The sequence below is a fragment of the Leucopleurus acutus genome (genome assembly GCF_964270905.1).
Source record: "Leucopleurus acutus genome assembly, chromosome: 1".
NCBI lineage: Eukaryota > Metazoa > Chordata > Mammalia > Artiodactyla > Delphinidae > Leucopleurus > Leucopleurus acutus.
Window position 1 is genome coordinate 158347566 of NC_139142.1, and position 22075 is coordinate 158369640.

Below are 22075 nucleotides of genomic sequence, written 5' to 3' on the forward strand. Positions count from 1 at the left end.
TGACTATTCTCTTCCATAGAAGAATTTGTAGTAGAACTTTTTAGTAGGCAACCTCACAATATTTGAGAAAATGTTATGGATGCCACAATTGCTCCTGTTATGCCAGGGCAAGAAATTTAACCTGCAAATATCTTTGCACAAGGACACAGGGATAGTACATGAATGTGTGATGCAGTATGGTTTGCAGTAGTTAAAAAAGAAAATAGCTTCAGTATCATCAATAAGATAATATCTAAATAAAATAAATATCTAAACTTATCTAAATAAAGAGGAAAAACTAAATAGATTTACAATCTGCAATACAATACAGCTTCAAAAAACAATGAGAATATGAAAAGAACACCCACACAAACACCTTTGCCCTCAACACAGAGGCAAAGCTAGATACAGTGAAAAACTAAGTTTCAGAAATATGTAAGTATGTATATATATTCACACACACACACACACATACTGAGAAAACCTCTGGAGGATATACTCCAAACTGTGAATGATAGCTCAATATGATGGGGGGAGAGGGAAAGAAAGAGGGAAGATGGAGCTACAGAGAATAATGGGAAGCTTTCTGTTTGATTACTTTTATAATGGATGTATATCACATAATCAAAATAAATAAAAATATAAAATCAATAAATTAAAACTGAAATAAACAAGTAAAAACAAATACCAATCTGTGTGCCCTATTTCTGTTTTCGTTGTTGTTGTTGTTGCTTTTTAAAGCAGCGACATAGTAAGTGTCAGATCCTGGATGCCAATCCACAGGTAGGTAGCAATGAACCCATCTCTTTTCCATTAGGTGAGCCTAAGCAATGTACTCTACTTCTCTGTGCTTTAATTTTCCCATCTGTAAAGTGGGAATAATGACTTTCTACTTTATAGAGATGCTGAGGGGATTCAATGAATTAATAAATGTAAACCCCTTAAAAACAATATCTGGCACATAGTAATTATTCAGTAAGTGTTACTTAGCCTCATTTTTCTTGTTGTTATTGCACAAAAGTGACATAAATATGAAAAAAGCTAATTATATCAGGTAGCATTTTGAAGATAATAAAAACTATGGAAAATGCATGGAACTACATTTTATAAAGAAATATACATTATGGCTCCTTTTCTAAAAATAGCAAACCTGCCTTTAAAAAAAGTTAAATAATAGCTAAATAATTTTTAATACCTTGAAAAAAAAGAGAAGGCCACCATTAGGCTGACATAAAAATAAGAAAACATCAGAGTATAAAATATATTGGAAGAATTCTGGAGATTACCAACCTCCAAAGTCAATTTCACTCTAATAATTTCTGCCAAATATTGAAATTTTGAACTCCTGCATCTGTTACCTGCATGGGGGGCAGAAGATAAAGCCTAGGGCCTCCACAAAGGAAGATTCAAGTAGAAGAACACTGCATAAAATTTACATTTTCAGGGTAAGGATGAATTGAGAGAGACAGACAGAAAGACAGAGACAAAAAAGGAAGAAAGGAAGGGAGGGACAAATCTACCATATATAAGTGGATGCAAAGAACTCTCTTGTGTGTCACGATGCTAGTGCCAGGATTTATCATCTGAGTTTATGCTACCAGTATACTCTGAGAAGCCTCAGCAAAAAATTTAATTAAAAAAAGAGATCCCAGACTGAGTCACCCCAAAGTGACTCGAGCAATAATCCTCTCTAAGGAAATGCACTATCAACTCAGATATCTGAGTATGCCTCACACACACACAAACCCAAGGAATATGAGTTCATAATTAAAACTGCAAAATATAAAAGGACACACAGCATCATGAGTAAGAGCCAGCAGAAGTAACAGCAAAATCCCAAACAAAAGTCTTCAAATACGGAAAGCAAACACAATGTGTTAAATAATAATGTTTAATAATTTAAAAGTCAAAAAACAGAGGCTTAAAAATATAGTCAAGGAAGAGATGATGAAAATGACCAAGAAGATTTGAAAACAAAGCAAGGAGAACTTTAAAAAGATATGCAGTGATTAAAGTTAAGACTCCCAGGGTTTCCCTGGTGGCACAGTGGTTGAGAGTCCACCTGCCAATGCAGCAGACACCGGTTCGTGCCCTGGTCCGGGAAGATCCCACATGCCACGGAGCGGCTGGGCCTGTGAGCCATGGCCACTGAGCCTGCGCGTCCGGAGCCTGTGCTCTGCAGCGGGAGAGGCCACAGCAGTGAGAGGCCCGCGAACCGCAAACAAACAAACAAACAAATAAACAAAAAGTTAAGACCCCCATGCATGGATTAAACTGGATTTTAAATATCAGAGAAAATAAGGTTATGCAAGATAGTCCAAAGAAAGTACTTAGAAGGCATCACAAAGAGCAAAAAGATAGAAGATGTCAAAGAGGAGAGACATGGAACATAGATTAATTGACTGAATTGACTGGGAAGATGATAATAGTAACAATTAATATTAGACTGTGGTAATAAGCCATGCTGTAAACTCTAGGGTAACAACAACAACAGCAACAAAATGGCAAAAGGGTGCTTATATATAGAGGAAAATAGAAGAAAATTACAGAAAATAATGAAAAAAACCCAAATAACAGAGCAAGGGTAAAAAAGACACAATAAAAACCACAGATTTAAATCTAAGTATATCAGTAACCACATTAAATTTGCATGCACTACATGCTGCAAGTAAAAAACAGTGACTCTCAGAAACAAGAGAGATATCTAAAACATAAACAGGTTGAAAGAAAGTGATAGAAAACTTGTATTATGAAGAAAGCACCAAAAGGAAGATGGTATAGCCACATCATTAGTTAAACAAGACATTAAGGCCAATTTTTAAAATCGGTCACTTTCTATTGATTAATGATCCAATTAAACAGGAAAATACAACAATTTTAACATGTACAAACCAAATAACATAACTTCAGAATATAGAAAGCAAAACCTGATCAAACTACAAAGAGTAGACAAATCCATGACCCCAATGGAAGGTTTTAACACACATCTTTAATTAATACAAGAAGAACCAAAAATAAAGACCAGTATGAGTATAAAAGATTTGAACACCATCAACAAATTAATCAATAAATGTATATAAAATAATACACTCAATAACCTTCTTTTCAAAAATTTATAAAAGTTGGCCATTTGTTAGAAATTAAGCAATATACTTCTTGGCAAGGAAGAAATAAAAACAGAAATTAGAAAAAAGTTTTTACTAAATGTGAATTGATAATGAGTATCAGTGCCTAAATGTCTGGCATGGAGTTAAGCATTTAGGAAACTGTAGTGCTTTAAATGCTTACGTTAGGAAAACAGAAAGATTGAAAATAAATGATCTAGTTATCCATCTTAAAGAGTTAGAATAAGAATAATAAATTAATCTGAAAGAAAGTAGAAGGAAGAAAGTAATAAAAATAAACGTAGTAATTAATGGAAAAGAAAACAGGCAACAGGGAAGATTAACAAAGGCAAATGATGGTTCTTGCTAAAGACTAACGATTGATAAGTGACTGTCAAGAAGAAAGAAGGGAAAACACAATTTTGAGCATAAAAAAGTGAACAATGCTACAGATTCTACTGTCATCAAAGATAGTAAGAGGATTTTATAAACAACTTCATGTCAAAAAGTAGAAAATTTAAATGAAATGGAAAAACTCTTAGAAAATGACAACTTACAGAAACAGATATGAGAAGAAATAGAATAGCTGAACAGATCTCTATATATACTACAGAAACTGAATATTTAATTAAAATCTTCCCTGAAAGAAAACTCCAGGCCCAGATACTTCACTAGAAAATTATATAAAATCTTAAAGGAAGTAATTACAACAGGCTTACACAGACTCTTCCAGATAATGGTAAAGAGAGAACACTGCCCACCTATTGTATGAGTCTAGAATAACCTTCACACCATAAAGAATTTTCAAGAACAGAAAACTATATATCAAATCTCACTGATGGTCACAGCTGCAAAAATCCTAGGCAAAAAAATTGTAAATAAAATCCCAGCATATATAAAGAGATTGGATAGCATGATGAAGCTGAGTTTATTCCAGAAATGTAAGATTGGTTTAATATTTGAAAATCAATCATAATAATATACCACATTAACAAAAATAGGAGAAAACAAAAACAACCATAAGGTTATCTCAATGAATGCAGAAAAATGTTTGACAAAACTCAACCTACATTCACGATAAAAACTCTCAGCAAACTAGGAATAAAAGGGAAATTCCTTAAGCTAATAAAGCACCTTTACAAAAACCTACAGAAAACAACATTCTTAAGGGTAAAATGTTGAAAGCTTTCTCTCTGAGATCGTGTATGAGAAAGGAATGTTCACCAACACCAATTCTGTTCAACACTGTACTGGAGCTACTAGCCAGTACAATAAAGCAAGAAAACAAAGTAAAATGTATAAGGACTGAAAAATAAGAAAGAAAAAAAAATATTCCTAGATGATATGTTTATGTAATACAACAACCAGAATAATAATTTTCATATAAAAATTAAGATAATTAAGTTTATCAAGGTTGATAGATTCAAAGTCAATGTAGGAATATTAATTTCACTTTTATATCCCAGTAACAAACAGGTAGAGATGAAATCTGAAAAAAAAGATACCCTTTAAAATAGCATGAAACCGGGCTTCCCTGGTGGCGCAGTGGTTGAGAGTTCGCCTGCCGATGCAGGGGACACGGGTTCGTGCCCCGGTCCAGGAAGATCCCACATGCCGCAGAGCGGCTGGGCCCGTAAGCCATGGCCGCTGAGCCTGTACGTCCGGAGCCTGCGCTCCGCAACGGGAGAGGCCACAACAGTGAGAGGCCCGCGGAACGCAAAAACAAACAAACAAACAAACAAAAATAGCATGAAACCAATCAAATACTTCAGACTATATCTCACAAAAATGTGTCAAATTTTTATACATAAAACTCTCAAATACTGAGGTAAATTAACGATGATCTAAGTAGATGAAGGAATATATTACATTCATATGTTAGAAAACATAAATTTTAACAAGATGTCATTTTTTTCCCAATTAATGCAATCCTTATAAAGATCTCAATGATCGTCTGCTTGTGTGCATGGTGTGTCACATGTGTTTATGTGTTGGATGCTAAAAGTGGAGATATGTACCAGACACATTCGTACACACACTGTCAGATTAGCCCTCCCAACAGCCAAGTCAGTTAAGTCATGTAGTTTTCTCTTGGTAACCCACAGTTTTAGTGGTAAAATGTTTAAATGTTTCACAGTTTTTTAAAAATTTAAGACACAGAGGAAGAAGGTCAAAGCAATTTACCCAAAATAATACTCATAATAGTTAATATTTTTATGTGATTACTAAAGGCCATCCACTGGTTTAAACTCTTTATAGGCACTAATTGATCCAGGAATGTTATGAAGTAGGAATTATTATTATGCCCATTCTACAGATGAGAACTTGAGTCAGAAAAGGTAATAATTGGCCCCAATCACTAACTCCAGTATAAGTGGCAGAACTGGGATCTGAATCCAGAGAGTTGGCTCAAGAGCCTACACTCACTGTCTGTATAGTAGACATTTCAGAAAATGTACGATGGCACATTTTACTCATTTAATCCACTGAATATTCCTGCTTGTAAGACTGAGGACTTAGTTCAAAGATACTGGCACTAACACTCAAAAACTTACTAGACCATCACTCCAGTTACCATGGAGTATCTTGTCTTTCATAGAATGCCCAAGATTGAAGAACTCTGATAAATCAAAGCTTTCCATCTCAAAATTAAACAATTTGTTAAATATTTTCATAGAAATCCCCAGACTTCCTGACTTGGCAGCTCCCTGAATTCTAAATAGGGAATCCCCCTAAATTCTAAATAGGGAATCCCTGACTCAAACCATTCAATGAATGAAAAAATCCAAGGAATCCCCATTCATTCTTTCAACTCTTCAGGTTTACTAACACATCCTAAGAATGTCTTTGACAAAATTTCAAAACAAAACCCAGAAATTACTGTGATCACATCCAGTAAGGTGGGTAAAACTCCATCCTAGAGTTTCTCTCCCAACTGGGTGCCCCACTAGTTGACCTTTGTGTCAATGAAGTCATTATTTTCCTCATTTCCTAGGCATGGAAAAATGAAGTCCTCTGACTCTTCTACCCATGGAAACAGAAACGAGGGTCATACAATCCTGTAGACCATTCTTTCGTGATTTACCCACATGATGCTTTCCTTCATACATGCATGTTATTCACCACAGTTTGTGAACTCTCTCCTCACAACTGGCCTCCTGTCCTCACCTTGGTCTTTCTGCCTTCATTCTCTGTCCCTTAAACATGTAACTTTAGATAAAATATAAGATCCATCAATCTATCATTCCCCACGTGCTCACCATCATTCAAACTTCACTTATCCTGCTTTCTCATCTTCGTTGCTTAATATTTCATAATATTACTTCAAAGAAGTTCTTCTTCCTAGGAGTGTGCCTTCTAAGCCTTACTCTGGAACATTTGCAGGGATGACTCCCCTGTCCTAGGTCTACCTTAATTTCATTACCTCCTCTGTGGAGATTTCCCTCACCACTCAAGGACACAAGTGTTGGAGCCACCACTCTATCATAACAGGACATACAAGATACCTCAGTATTCTGACCGACCCTGTCTGCTGCCTGGGATAATATAAACGTCACATGTTAAGCAAATGTTAGCCTGATGCATGCATACATTTGAAACCTGTATACAATGAAAGAAGGTAATTAGAGAATGTAGAGAAAAGAAAATACCGTTCACTCCATGTAAATGCAAAATCATCAGGGTCTTTGCTGTCAGGAGCAGGGAAGCCTTGCTCTGAGAGATTTATGTAAGTCTATCTATTTGTTAGCTGCCAAAAGTTGGGGTAAAAGTTTTTCCTGGTCCTTATGCGCTGAATTACAATGGAATTCCAACAGAGTTACATATGACGTTGTACTTGAATGCCCACTGGGAACTTTAAGGTCACTGTAGTAATGAATGGCCAAAGAATTAATAGGAGTTGAGCCTCATGTGCCTTCCTGTGTTGCAGCTGGGTAGAATAGTGCTCTGTTCATGGCTGAAAATACGTCTCAGACGTGGCCACCACAGCTGTGTTGGGCACAGCCGCCGTCAAAAGCACTGTAGAGCTGGGGGCCTGTTTAAATCGCTCTGACCTCTTCTCATCAGACACAGTTCCTTGACCATTATCAACTGCACAACAGCTACATTTGTCTATTAACAGACATTCAAACATGGAGATACTTTTACCAAAGGACATGGCCTTCTTGCCTCAGTCTTGCTCCCACTCCACATCCTCTTATCTTCTTTGCTGCTAGTACCTCCCTCACTCAATTTTTTTCATTTGCATTTCCATCCACTCAAGGCCCTGCATGACCAGCCGCATCTCCAGGCTCTGCCACGTCCATCCCCAGTGGCGCAGACCTACTGACACCCCTCCATCTCCCTGTATCTAGCACAGTCTTGGGCTTTGAGCCTCTGCACAAAGGTGCCCACCTACTGAAGCCCCCATTCATCAACTCTGTGCCCAGCTAGCTCTTCTCATTCTCAGAGATGCTGATAAGTTGTTGCTTCTTCAGAACTTTCCTTTGTTTCTCTCTCTCTCCTACAACCTTCCTGGGATGTAGGACCTCCCCCCGCATCCTACCTAACCTCTACCTAGTATCAATGCTATTCTAATTGTCTTATTAGTGTTCTTCTCCCTCGTTGGAAAATAGATTCCTAGAGAGAGGGAAGTGGGGAGTGGCAAGATGGGGGTGGGGGTTTAAAAGGTACAAGCTACTCTGTATAAAATAAATAAGCTACAGGAATATATTGTACAACACAGGGAGTATACCCAATATTTTATAATAACTTTAAATGGAATATAATCTATAAAAATTTACTATCTTGCACACCTGAAACTAATATACTATTGTAATCAACTATACCACAACAAAAAAATGAATTAAAAATAAAGTAATATTTATTTTAAAAAACAAACAAAGAAAGAGAATAGATCCCCAGAGGATAATGACATTATAGTGTAAAGTGAGGAGGGGAAGTTCAAACCGAAGATCCATGGCTTACTCGTTATGTGATCTGGGCTTCATATTTAATCATTCTGTACTTCAGTTTCTTCATCTGTAAAATGGGGATACTAACAATCCTTACTCTGTAGGGTTGTTGGAATCATTTAATCCAATTCCTTTAAGTAACTCCTTAAAGAAGTTGCTATGTAAAGGGCTTAGAACAGTATCTGGCTGGCACATGACATTAGTTGATGTTTCTATACCGCGGGCCTCTCACTGTTGTGGCCTCTCCCGTTGCGGAGTACAGGCTCCGGATGCGCAGGCTCAGCGGCCATGGCTCACGGGCCCAGCCACTCCACGGCATGTGGGATCTTCCCGGACTGGGGCACGAACCCATGTCCCCTGCATCATCAGGTGGACTCTCAACCACTGCGCCACCAGGGAAGCCCACATTTCTCATTCTTAAACAAAGCCAGTGCCTGAAACTCAAACACTGATAGTTGAATGTGTGAATGAAGAATTATAAATGCTCTCTTCATCATTTCACTATTTTCTACTGTCACTTATGTTTTTGCTAAGCAATTTTGAGGGTACATTCAGGAATCATGTTTCAATTTATATGAAACCTAGAGAAATAAAGCAGATAAATATCAATGTACATGACCAAAGCCCCTACTGCTCTTTAATTTTTCTTGACATTGTTCGTGGAAATAACAATGTGTAAGTTCAGTAAAAACTCACTACATTTGAAGATGACTTTGAACCTGTTTTTTTTAAGCAAAAGAAACATGTTTGCTATGCCAACAATAAATGGACACTCAAGGGCAATTTCATGTAATAAGGGATGGAGGAATAGCATCAGTAACCACAGAAAGTTCCATATTAGCTGTTTATATTTCCTGATGTTAATCACCACTTATTGATTTTCCTGCATCTTGATAGACAAAATTTCACTTGGCTTTTAGCACTAATTTTAGTCTCTTCTTTATCCATGTAATTTCTAAATATTATGTTCTTTACTTAAAGAAACTAGAATGGCCAATAAAATAAGAAACAGTATTAATTAATCTTTAGAAAGAACAACATGGCTGACACAACTCTGGATTTAAAGGGGGAACAACCATCTACAATTCAAAAGAAAGAAAAAAACCTGCTCTGTTCATTGGTATCATATGAAGACCAAGTTACGCAGAGCTCACAATGTATAAAACAAAATAAATAAAAAAATAAAAACATGAATCACAGAGAGTTTTTCTCAATTGAGACTCCATTAGAGAATTTAGCCTTTATGCCCTAATGTAGGTGGATGGCAAGCTATGGGTTGGAGCTGAGTCAAATCTAGCCTGACATCTGTTTTTATAAATAAAGGTTTATTGGAATACATATCACATCCATTCATTTACACATTAACTATCTGCTTTTACACTTAAACAAGGGAGCTGAGTAGCTGTGACACAAACCATATAGTCCAAAGCTGAAAACATTTACTCTTGGTTCCTTTATGGAGAAAGTTTGTTGACCCCTGTCCTAAGCTGTCCATGTATGTGATGAATTAACTTTATATCTTTGCATCTGCAATGTTACTAGTTAGGTACCATTCTTTGGAGAACAGAGAAAAAAATTTCACTCAAGGCACTTACTGTATTCTGTGATTCAGATGAAAAAGCCTCCTTTAAAGCATATTTGCTTCCTTTTTTATTTCTGTATAGGACAATCTATTTTTTAATCTATAGCTTATCACTTAAACCAGAATATTTTTGAGAATGAATAGAGACACTATGAATAATTATGCTGGGACAACTGGTGTAAATTGGGCCATACAGCCACCCTGTGAAATTGACAAGCCCAAAGAACACAACAACCAAAGTTAAAAGGCCCAGACTGTTGCTTTTGTTTTTTCTTTGTTTTTGCATTTTCTGATCCTATCCTTCCTAAGACTCCCCACCCTCGTTTGCCCTAGTGGATGGCAGTTTCACTTCACAACAACACAAATGTAGAACTTACTTTTTAATTCTTTCTCCAAAAGAAGCTATCTCCTCCAAGATGTTCTGAACAGTTGAGACAATATCCTGTACCATATAGATTCTTTCAATTAAGCCCTTTTTCTCAGATTCCTAAGAAACATAAAAGATTTAACTCAGTTACTTCATTTTTATTGGTCTGCTATAGAAATTAGTATGCCATATTATCATAGCATGGTTATTATCAACAGAGTGACTTCAGAAGATAAATTTACGTTTTTCACAACTTATTTATTGACTCCCCCAGATCCCTGCCTACTCGTGAGATGTGACCACTTGTAGTGCGCAAGCATGTCGCTACCTCAATATCATGAGCTGATAAAGGGGAGCCCCGCAGACAAAAGAACTTCATTTCCCTGTGGAGTTGCTGCTTCTCTCAGAGAATTCTGCAATCCTTTCCATTGGCTGACCCTGATTTCTTCTGTCTTCACAAGGTTAGCTTACTTACCCTTCTCTCATTAGTCCTTCAGAAAGGTTTCCAGCAGGTAACAATAAGGCATGTTGGATATCCAGATTTTGGAATATATGGAATTCAGCTTTCTAAGAATATTACCCTTACTTCGCTTATAGAAAACCTAAAATGTGTTTTACCATGTTAGGTAGCTAATGTTTATAAAAATAATTTAGAAATTACTCCCATATTGGAGAAAAGAGGATTCCCTGAAGAGTGGCATTTTCATGCTATTTCTTATATTCTGATACCATATCCTAGCTCCCTCATGAACTCTACTGTAACTGGGATTTAGTTAGTGTCTTCTTAGCTCAGGCCTAGCTGGGTCACTGTAGCTGTCACATCTAACATATAGTACCTAAAACCTCAAATAAATCTAACAAAACTTATTTCTTTTCTACCTAAAATTTTACTTGGGTTAGAATTGTACTAAATTTTTGAGCAAATATCTTCTAAATTTAAGAGACCATTTCTATAATAATCTTCTTTGCAGCAAAAGAAAAAAAAATCATTCTCATCTTGTATTCTCTGTCCCATCAAACTGGACCCATGGATGGAAGAAGGAAAACACACCACCCCATACTGATTGCAGTGACTGGTAAAAGCACCAGTATGGCTGAAATGTCAGAGCACAAATTTCCCTTCTTGCATCTGCCCTTGTTTATGGAGCTACTGGCAGAAACAGAGCAAAGAGAGGGGCTGAGATTAGAATATACCATTGCTACCCCCTTTTGAGTAAGGTTGCTGGGCTGGTTTGAATAACTTCTTACCATCTGTTCTGTACCCATTTATGCCACCATTCTGTACAGAAGGAGAGGTCATACTCATTGCTTCCTCTTGCAAAGTCAAACTCATAAGACATTTTTACTTTTTCACTCTAATTTTAAATTTCTTCATTCCCTTATTCTCTTACTGACTCTAATTCTTCATTTGCATCAAAAATTGGATAGACTGTCAGAGCGACTTAATTCATCTTCAGCAATCCACCAACATCTATTAATGGGCACAATGGTGAAAACCCATCTCTGTCTGCCACAGAAGCATTCATGTTTATAAAGGAGGATTTGAAAGCACCAGGGAATTTGACCCAAAGGGCAAACGTGGCTTCCTCTTCTCAACAGTGTAGAGTTTAGGTCAAAACAATTTCTTGGAAAATGACTCAAATTTCCATGTGGCTCAATTTCATAAAAATTTCCTATTTTAGTTGACTGATTTTTTTTTTTTCCCCTATGGAACAGCCAAATGTGGAGGTTCTGGTTGTGAAGAAAAGCCTGAGTTAGTACACGAAAATAATAAATGATTCTCACAATGTTCTTTTACTTTTTAATGAATTTGATGTTTTAGTTTGAATATTCAACATTTAAAGACTAGGCCAAAGAATTCCACTGTATCTAGGGTACCAACATAATTTATGAATGTATCTGTACACTTTTAAGAGTGAAAGTAATCAGAATTATAAATTTTTGAAATATTTATCAGCTGACAACTTGGTTTATTAGTAGATCTATAAAGTTATTTCATTAAATTTTCATAATATTGTTTCAAAATAAAAAAAATATATTTTACATGCATTAGAACAAAAGAGATGTGCTTATATTATCTGAAGTTTAAAATGATACATGAAGAATGATTATTCATGCTACATATTCATATAATTTGTTTCCTAGTTATATCTGTTCATAGTCCCATGTTAAGATTACTTTTCCAAAAAATGTACTTTTTTAATGTCATCTTTTCACTTATAATATTTCATAAAATTGTTCTTACTTATCTTCAGAATTGCACTTAATGGTCATTAAATTGACACCTTTAATTGACTCTACTGTAGGCCATAATTTTAATTACAAAAATACTCTCTCTCCAGGCACCGAGGTACCTTGAAAACTCACAACAAAAATGTGATACATGAAGAATATTCTCAATTCTATATTTTAAATATTGAAATCTGTATATATTTCTGCCCAAATAATTTCAAAGTCATGATATCTTGTATCCATTCATATGAACTTTCTCTGTCAATCTTTTTTCAAGATAAAACTTTAAATAAGTTGTCTCTATGATTCTCCACAAAATTTATGCTGAAAAATTAATGGCTTCTCAATTTCCTTCCATTCCTGGGTAGAATTTATATTTATCCTATTAAAAATCAAAAGTTTTTTTTATCCCACAAATTGAGATAATCCAAAGTGTAACTTCAGAACTTAAACACTGAATCGTGCACAAATAGGTCAACTATTTGACCTCACAGTTTGCTTTGTGCTGAATATCCCTTTCTTTCGTAAAGAAAAAAAAAAATCAATATCTTTTATGCCAGTTCTCGTAAAATTCACTTCCATTTACTAAAGGCTTCCAAAGATGAAGTTACTTAGCATTTTCAGTCATCAAAATTTTTGATTAGGTCTTCCCTGGTGGCGCAGTGGTTGAGAGTTCGCCTGCCGATGCAGGCGACACGGGTTCGTGCCCCAGTCTGGGAAGATCCCACATGCTGCGGAGCGGCTGGGACCGTGAGCCATGGCTGCTGAGCCTGCGCGTCCGGAGCCTGCGCTCCGCAATGGGAGAGGCCACAACAGCGAGAGGCCCGCGTACCGCAAAAAAAAAAAAAAAATCCAACTGATACGACCAAAATGCAACAAACATTTAAAAGATTTCTTTTTTTCACAAGAGTTCAATAGCTTTGGGGAATGTTTAAGTTGACTGAGAGTTCTTCAAAGGTTTCACAACATTCTTAAAATCAGATTGATGGATGGACTGGCAGCAAAAACAAAGTGCACACTGCCATGCTGAAAGTATATTTTTATATCTGAACATATCTCTGCCATGAAAACTGCTGTTGCTATCCCAACTCTGTATACATAAAATATCTATAAATGTGGACACTACAGCTTCTAATTCAATTGGTGGTGCATTATCACTTGTCTGTATGCGATCATGGATAATCAGGGCACCATGATCTATCAATTGTACATTTCTGCTTCAACGATCCCTTCAATTTATATGAATATATTATTAGCCATGATGCTGTGCTTCATCAAAATCTGCATTCACATTATCACTACAAAATTAAATAACCCTCAATGCTAAATGTTTAAACTAAATTTACAATAGCATTCCTGATGTCAGAGATTTCATTGTTTGTAAAATTAACTTGCAAAAGCTTTATTTTGGTTCCGTATAGTGGATGAAAAAAAATCATAATTTCAAGTCATCATGGCAGCGTATTGGAAAAGTTTTCAATTAGCAATAATCATGCCTCATTGATTGAGGCATTGTATGAGTACAACAATTTCAGAATTAACTTATTTGATATTCTGTTTGAATCATTTGACGGCATGCTAATAAGACTGGTATCATTTGACTCTTCACAAGGTTTTTAATATATTGATGCAATTGAAGTCAACACATTAATACCTTCCTTGCCCTTTTTCATACATGCATAATTAAACCTTGGAATGGAAGATGAGATAAATGTGGAAGAACAGTCATTTGATCTAAAAGAAAAGTCATGCTGCACAGAGAGATTTTTAAACACATCTTTCGGGCTGTGTAAATTAACATCATGTTTCCAGAAATAGTCTCCTAAAAGTAACTATTGACAGCTGAAGGCTCTTCAGCAGGTTTGTAACTTAAGTTTACATGTTTCAGTGATGTGATCATGGTCCCAGTGGTAGACAGTAAATGTGAACAGACATTCATCAGTTAGTCTGTCAACAATTATCTTGAGAAATGGATTGTCAGTACTTGATTATTCATTAAACATGTACTCTTTATTATTATTATTTACTCACTGAAAAAGCATTATCAAACAGTAAGAAGTAAGAAGTAAGATTCCAGGCTCCCAACTCCAGCAGAATGACCTAAAGGTCCAACTTATACTCCTGGCCTTCGTGAAATCTTTCCTAGGGATGTCAGTCCACACCAACTACAGTCTTGTTCTTTCAATTTGCATCACACCTCTACTCTTTTCATCATTCTAGTAGCAAATGTTCTTTTCACTCTCTACACTGCAAACTTTATCTTTTAAAACATGTACTATTGATTTCATGGGTCTTTAATTATATCTGCCAGTATACCAATGGACATGTTATATGTCTTTGATATTAGCATTTCCATTAATAGGAAACCAAGGGACAAAGAGGTTAAGTGATGTGTCTATGTCCACATTTGTCTATGTTCACATATATGTGGCAGAGAATTCCAGTCCAGGACTATTAAGTCCAAAGGAAGAGTGGACATTTTCTAGTGGACATTTCACAAGGTACACATTCAGCTCACACTTGTTCTTTTTGTCATTTGCTTCTTTAGTGTCTATGGATCTCTGTTCTCTAGACTCACTATACAATACATGATTTGTAGACATTTCATTCAGTTACATATTTCTATCTACTGTTCATTTCCAGTATTATTTGCCCAGTTTTCATGAGAATGTATGTTAAATTACACTTTTTGAAAATATTTGGGGGAAAACATTTCTTTCCATTCTTACTTATTTTTTAACTTTTCTTGCTAAACATTTTAGCAAACTTTATGTATAATTTGCATAAAATACATACCATAATTTACATTATAACAAAATGCATTCGTTCTTACCTAGGAGCTGGAGTAGCCAGGGTTTACAACAGATGCAAAGTTAGGGGGAAAAAAACGAAAAAAAACTTAAGATGTACCAACTCCACAGGCCTGCATATTTTATTAATCACAGGCTATGGAGTCAGAGGGAAGTAAGTTCAACATGGGTCTTGTCATCTACGAGCTTTGTGATCATGTCAAGTTCCTACTGGGTTCTGAGTCACAATTCTGCTATCTGGAAAAGGGAGATCATAATCCTGACCCTGACTGGAGTATCTGGAGAATTAAATATTGTATCATATGCAAATCATTTGGTACACTCCAGGTGCTTCATAAACATAAGTCCTTGCCCTTCAAGAATGTGAAGAGACAAAAGAACAAATAACCTTTTGTCTAGTTTAAAGAATCCTGGGGTTCATTTAAGTTTCAAAAGCAACGATCTTCCAGGACAAGTCTACTCATGTTGCCCTGCGTTGTACGGAAGATCATCTGGCAGTTCTATCTGCATCATGCTGGCTTTATTTACACATTTCAGATTGAACCAGGGAATGTGGTGATAACACAGTTTAGCAAACACAGCATTACATCTGCGGCTGCTACCAAATTGCCTAGGAAGAGTAACAGTGATTCATTCAGAAAAAGGAAACTGTTATCACATGTGCTTATATTTTTCCTTAACATATAAGGCTTCTAATTTATAGAGGGAAATGTGTAATAAAAATAGTGATGGCCACTGGTGTGATTAAACCAATGAACAAGATAATTGTGGCTGAACACCTATTTTTAGATTCCTACATTTCAGAAAGAATGGATTTTACTTCTCATTACTTGAAAAAAACACCAAGGCATAAGTAAAATTTGCATGATTTAGGGCCTACTTTATGAGCAAATAGGTAATAACATATAACAGAAGAGATGAAAGCATGGAAATTTTCAGATCCAGAATTCAAATTTCAAAAGGTTCCTTTGCTTTGTTATATACTACAGAGAATGACTGTAAGAATAATAATGTAATTGCAATAATAATTGTAAGAAAAATAATGACCAACTCAAATCTGTAACCTAAAAATGCATATTATTACATAAAATGTATGTAAGATCATCATTTTTTCATTGTCCTTTTGTTTATAAAATGTCAAAAAAAAAAAAAAGAAAAACAACACTGAGTCTTTAGTGGCTAAGTTTTAGAGACAGTTGTCTGAAGAACAAATAATGTGCCTGTGTTGTAACATGGTTGCTCTTTAAGAACAAAGCCAATAAATAAATAAATAAATGAATCAGTCAGGCAGTGGATTTTTTCTTCTTCAAGGCTTTGTTGGCTTCCCCAACGTCTCCAAAGAGCATAGCACTGTAGGTGCAATAAACTAGCTTCGAGCCTCTGGGAGAGAATTAACACCATCAAAATGAATTTACAGCTAAGAATTCATTATATAATCAGTATGCTACTTTAAATCTTTCCCACATGTTCTGGTTCAAGAAAAAAAATTCTCATTTCTCTATTAATTACCTAAGCAAAACCAAAGAGCTAGTTCTGAAAATTGACCACGTCAGGAAAGATCCTTGGGACATGCTTAAAAACTGAGTAGTATTTGTCACAGGATGCCCAGGATTCCCACAAGGGATTGATGCAAAATTTCTATCTCAGGATCGTCCCAGTAATGCCAACCACCCAGGGCAAAGATAACGCAAAAATACGACTTTAGACTTTAAATGGGAATCTGTTTGGTCTGTTTCATCCCACTGAATATTAAAAGCCTGCAATTTGAAAACTTGAAGAATTATAAACATCAGAAATAGACTGAGTGGCATTTAGCAGGGGAAAAAAAAAACCTCTCAGCATCTGTCATAACAAAGAATAAAAAGTAATATTTCTGATACACGAGATTAAAAATTGTTCTTTGGGAATCTGGCTTAATGCACTGGGAACTGTCTTTAAGGTTTCTTCCCATGAGCTATGTCCTGTGTGCATGGACAAACACACACACACACACACACACACACACCCCTTTATGGTATGCTATTAAAATGGGGGGAAAAGTCTGCAGTCTTTCAGGAGAATACTTCCTTCTCAAAGTAGCAAAGCTTTGGGAAATGAATGTGAAACAGACTGGATTTTGAACCAGTATCATTTCTAAGTAGTTATAAACTGCTCTAACTATCTGTTCATTACATAGAGCCCTTCCTTCTACACTGACTGGTATTTACCAACATGTTTCTTTGGCCTGCAACAGGATTCTCATCAGGGATCAAATGAGAGGGCTGAAAAAGTAAAAGGAATAAACATCATCATGAGGAAGATGTTGAAAAAACACTTTTGAAAAATTGGGAACAATTTGGGAAAAAAAAATATTTGGAATTAGACCCTGGGAAGATTGATTTCCTTAAAAGTTTCTCTGAGCCAATTGACAGATGCCACGCCATTACAAGGCAAACAGGGCTAATGGTTTTCTATAACTGTCACTACCATAGGTAAACACACAATTAGCTGCAGTTGCTGATTTAGCTGTGTGCGTCCTTTATCTTTCTTTGAGGTGGGGGAATGAGGAGGGTAGAAGATAAAATATTTATCACCTAAGACTCAGCTCAAACATCACCTTTAGCAGTCCTGACTCACCCAGGCACTGCATCGCTAATACCCAACGTAGTATACAAATTTTGATGAAAGTAGCAATCACAGATACAGAGAAAACACTCCATAAATGTTGTCAATAATAATGCGGAAAAATGGACCGATAAATTAATGACATGTTTCCTTCATAACAATGTAACATAGTCCAAAATAAACAGGATTTAGATCAGAAGGGCTGGATTTGAGTCTCGCTACTATCCTGGCTGGGAAATCTCTGATGCATTATTATATTTCTCTTCACCTGGGTTAGTTCATTCGCATATGGGGAAAATAATATCAAATTTAGTGGTTTACTCTGAGTACTGAATGAGCTAAAGCCTATAAAAACAGCCTGCAAATTGTAAACACTCTACAAATAAGAATAATCTTATAAATCTAATCATTTAAATAATTCTTACTCAAAATGGTCTCATTTTAAATTATTATTTTTGTGTCATTTATTACTTACTTTAAATTACTATATTCCCTTGAGGAAAAAGTGATGTTCCCACCTTTCTATCAATTATTTTGCAAATTATCTATCAATTACCTTGTAAACTCATTGGATAATTGGGACTTAAGGCAAACCACACTGAAACAGAGTGGATTTCAATAGGAAATTCCTCTTGTAGGAATGGCTACTATCCTCAGAAAAATAATGACTTGTGGATAATTGAGATACAATGTCCAATGTATTCTATATTAGCATAATGTAAAAATTTTAGACCACGGCAAGATAAATATCCAGATGTAGTATAGTCTATAACGTCAGAGCACCAGTTAGTGCATATTAGCTAATAAAAGGATGGCTAATCCACCTAATTTATAGGCTGGCACATCATATTTCACAATATTTGGGAGTAACCTTCCAAGTATAATCCTTACAGTAGAAATCACAAAGAAAATCCATAAGCACTGGGGCTATTAGTGAACCTGGTAGCAGAATAATGCTTCAAATGTCAGATCAATAACATTTCTGGATTATTTCTGAAGGTAATGAAGCCAAACGTTTTTAAGAATGGAAGTTTGAGTTTTTAAAAGGGATGTGAGCAAATCAATGGTTCAGAGAAAAGACGGCAGGAAATAGGGAAGCCGATCCCTTTTCATGCAAAACATGCATAAACTGATCATTAAGAATTGGCTGGAATCCATTTTAAGATTAAAGTCTTGGAAGTAAGATGGTACAGTTGAAATGTTAGCAATTAAATCACTTCATCACTGAATATAATATTAATTCAAATTAAAAGGAGTTACATCGGAACAACCATTTACTTTATCCCCCCGAAAATTATCCATAAGTAGGTCCTCTACAACATGCCCTGTATATAGACTGTATAGGCCTTGAAAATATGTGTGTGTATTCAACTATTGTTAACCTTTCAAAGATACTACCTGACTTTTCATTTTCTTAAAAATATTACACCATCTTAAAGTAACATGGCTTAGTCAATAGTTACAAAAAAAAAATCACTGATCAAACTAATTTGCTTTGTTTCTGACATTCTTAAGAAGGTACAAAGGAATCATAAACAAAACTACTCTCACTATTAAATTGTAAGAAGACTTCTTCCAAGAACGAGTCTTCCCTGGTTGAGATACTATAGATCATCTTCTCTTTCTGGAACAAGAAAACACAGGGCATGAGCTATGCTGGCCCTGAACAACTCAACCAAAGGACTATGAGGTTAATTTACAACAAGAACTCCTAAATATTGATACATAATAAATATTGATATATACGCCACATCCTTCTCTCTCTAAGAAGGCTCTGCCTGGGTAATGATGAGTGAACTAATCTATTTGTAGGATGAAAATCATTTTTACAACTAAGATTGATGGTTTAAAATGTACTTAAATTTTAATAATATCATCCTAATTTGTGAAAAGAGAATAGAGATATAATATTCATTTGCATCCTTTCATTATAAAATGTTCCACCACGTTCCACCATCAATCAACAAAAATGTATCAGATATTTCTTATTTTCTTAAAGGAAAACATCCATATCTGTTTTTCACCCATAACTGACATGAAAGGATGATCCCCACCCCCCCAAACACTGTAAAGCAATTGTGAACTCATTGATAATCTTAAAAGAACAGATGATTCAAGTCCTATTTCTGACAGCTGAGTTAAAAACAAACCAACCCACAATGCAGGCATCACAATGCGGTCTCTTTATGATAGCAATAGGCAGGTTTTTTTTTTTTTTTTTTTTATTACATGCCCTTATGATTCTTTCTTCCTGATGTTACTAGTAAATGCTGAAATATTCTACCTAAGTGATTGTTGGGCTGGAAAAAAGAAAAGAAACTCTAATGCAAGTATTTATACCTTCTGCAATGAAAACAAGATATTATTGCCCTGCATGACCTTTCCTAAATATGAGATACAGCATTTTACACAATAGTTTCTTGGTTCACGCTTCAATTACTGACCTTTACTGTGTAGAAAATTAATGCAATTTTCATTGTAAGCCATCTGTACAAATAAGGTCCACATAGAAGAATTCCACATATGGAATCTAATACAAATAGGAAATGTCAGCTGATTGCTGTTGGCTGAACTTAGCCGTTATCTGTTTGTTCTGGGGTCCCCAGCAAACTCTACTTGTAACAAGCAATTTCTTGTGTGGAGCCATCAGGTATAAGAAGGAAAAATCTCCTCTCCTCAAAGTTTAGTTTGTACATTTAGTTTCCTAAAAGCCAAAAAACTAGTGACCTGAAAGTTCTACATTGTAACTGAAAGTCCACAAAAAGAAAGGAAGGCGAAACTGTGGAGCCTAATTTGGTTTCTAAAAATGCAGGTCATTTTCCATGGACTTTCAACAATGAGAAGAAGCAAGAGGCTATAGTGATGTCATTTTACAACCATCCCTGTTCCAGACAATAAAAAGATGACAGACCCCAGACCACGTCCTGGCCTGTGCATCAGAGACAGGCAGAATATGGGAATGCGTCCATCTCCCAAGGAAGCTGTGCCAAGGGGCCCCAGCATGCTTTCATCTTCCGCAGTCGTCCATGATGGTATTTGGTGGGAAGGGGTGCTGGCAATTAAGGAGTGTCACTTTCAAGATGGATTGTTTGGGTAGAAAGGAGTTCCTCTCCTCTTCTGGTTTGGAAGGAGACGGCTGTGTGTTTATAATCTGTAAACAGTTCATCTCTCACTGGGTGTGTTACAGTTCCCAGAAGCCCGTCTGTCATGTCGAACACACAACAGAAGCCAGAAGGGCGCTGTGGGGAAGCCCTTGGAGTCAGCACACTGTGGAGGGCAGTGGCCCAGGGCCTGTGTGCTGGAGGGACCCATCCCAGGCATGGAGGCTGCTCTACATGGAGAAGAAATGATGAAGTGTAATAATATATAGGTGGATGTATGCTCCCGGAGTCTTAAAAGTTGAAAACTGCTCTAGTTTACCCATCTCTTAGAGAAGTGAGAGTGAAGAGATGTGCAAAAAGACTGCAAAGTTTGCCAAAATCCCCTCACAATAGAAGGCTTGTGTTCAGCAGAAGAGGCACAAACAGAAGTCAACATTTCATTTCAGACTTATTCCTCTAGAAGTTTCCACAGAAATATGAAATTGAGGAAGCAAAACAAACATGGCCATGTGGAGCTATTAAAGGCCCTACAAACATACTACAATCAAAGTATCTCAAGAATGGAACGGCCCTGGAGGAGACATGAAGAACCCCAGAGCCAACGTCCTCAGTGTGGGATGGGCTGCCGCATCTGTTGCGTGGAGGGCTGTGCTTGGATGAACGCAAGAGCTCCCAGGCTCATGCATGTAGATGTTGTAGTTCCAACTCAGTTATCCTTGCCCAGAAAAGCTTGATGCACAGCCCAAATGGCTCTACCTCCACACCCCCAGGCCCCCAGACAGCCCTTGTAGGACCACAATGGAAGGTTAGATGGTGAAAAACGCTGGTCTAGACTTTCATGGCTCAATCTGTTGCCTGACAGTTCATCGACACCACTTTTTCATCCATTGCCTTCTTGTTAGATGTCTCCTTTATCAGATGGAACAAAGCCCCATGGTCACAATTATCTCTCAAGGGTGGATGGCATCCTCCTTCCATGGGGTGGCTCGTTTACACAGACTTGGTCCAAGAGAAAGAAATCTTCTTCACTTCCAAACTTTGGTTAATAAAATTGATAATTATGCCTAATGTAGGTTTAAAATAATTTCATTAATACCTGTGTTTCCTTTGGTTAAACACCCCCTCATGCACATTAGCTTAGCTATGACTATTTTAATGTTCAAGGAGTTATATCACTCAGAAGCCACTCACGTCAATTCATCAAGAAGAAAGTTGCAGGCCTTCCCTGGTGGTGTAGTGGTTAAGAATCCGCCTGCCAGTGCAGGGGATACGGGTTCAATCCCTGGTCCAGGAAGATCCCACATGCCATGGAGCAATGAAGCCGGTGCACCACAACTACAGAGC

General features: G+C 36.4%; 1 protein-coding gene across 1 annotated transcript in view; it reads right to left on the minus strand.

The window, feature by feature from the left end:
* MCTP2 (multiple C2 and transmembrane domain containing 2) overlaps nucleotides 1–22075 on the minus strand; it is a gene marked incomplete at its 5' end in the record, with an annotated part of 189755 nt that overhangs the window by 10594 nt on the left and 157086 nt on the right. Inside the window, 3 exon segments of the mRNA XM_082850959.1 lie at nucleotides 9995–10104; nucleotides 19176–19209; nucleotides 19211–19254. Of these exon segments, the coding sequence (XP_082707085.1) occupies nucleotides 9995–10104; nucleotides 19176–19209; nucleotides 19211–19254 (188 nt within the window).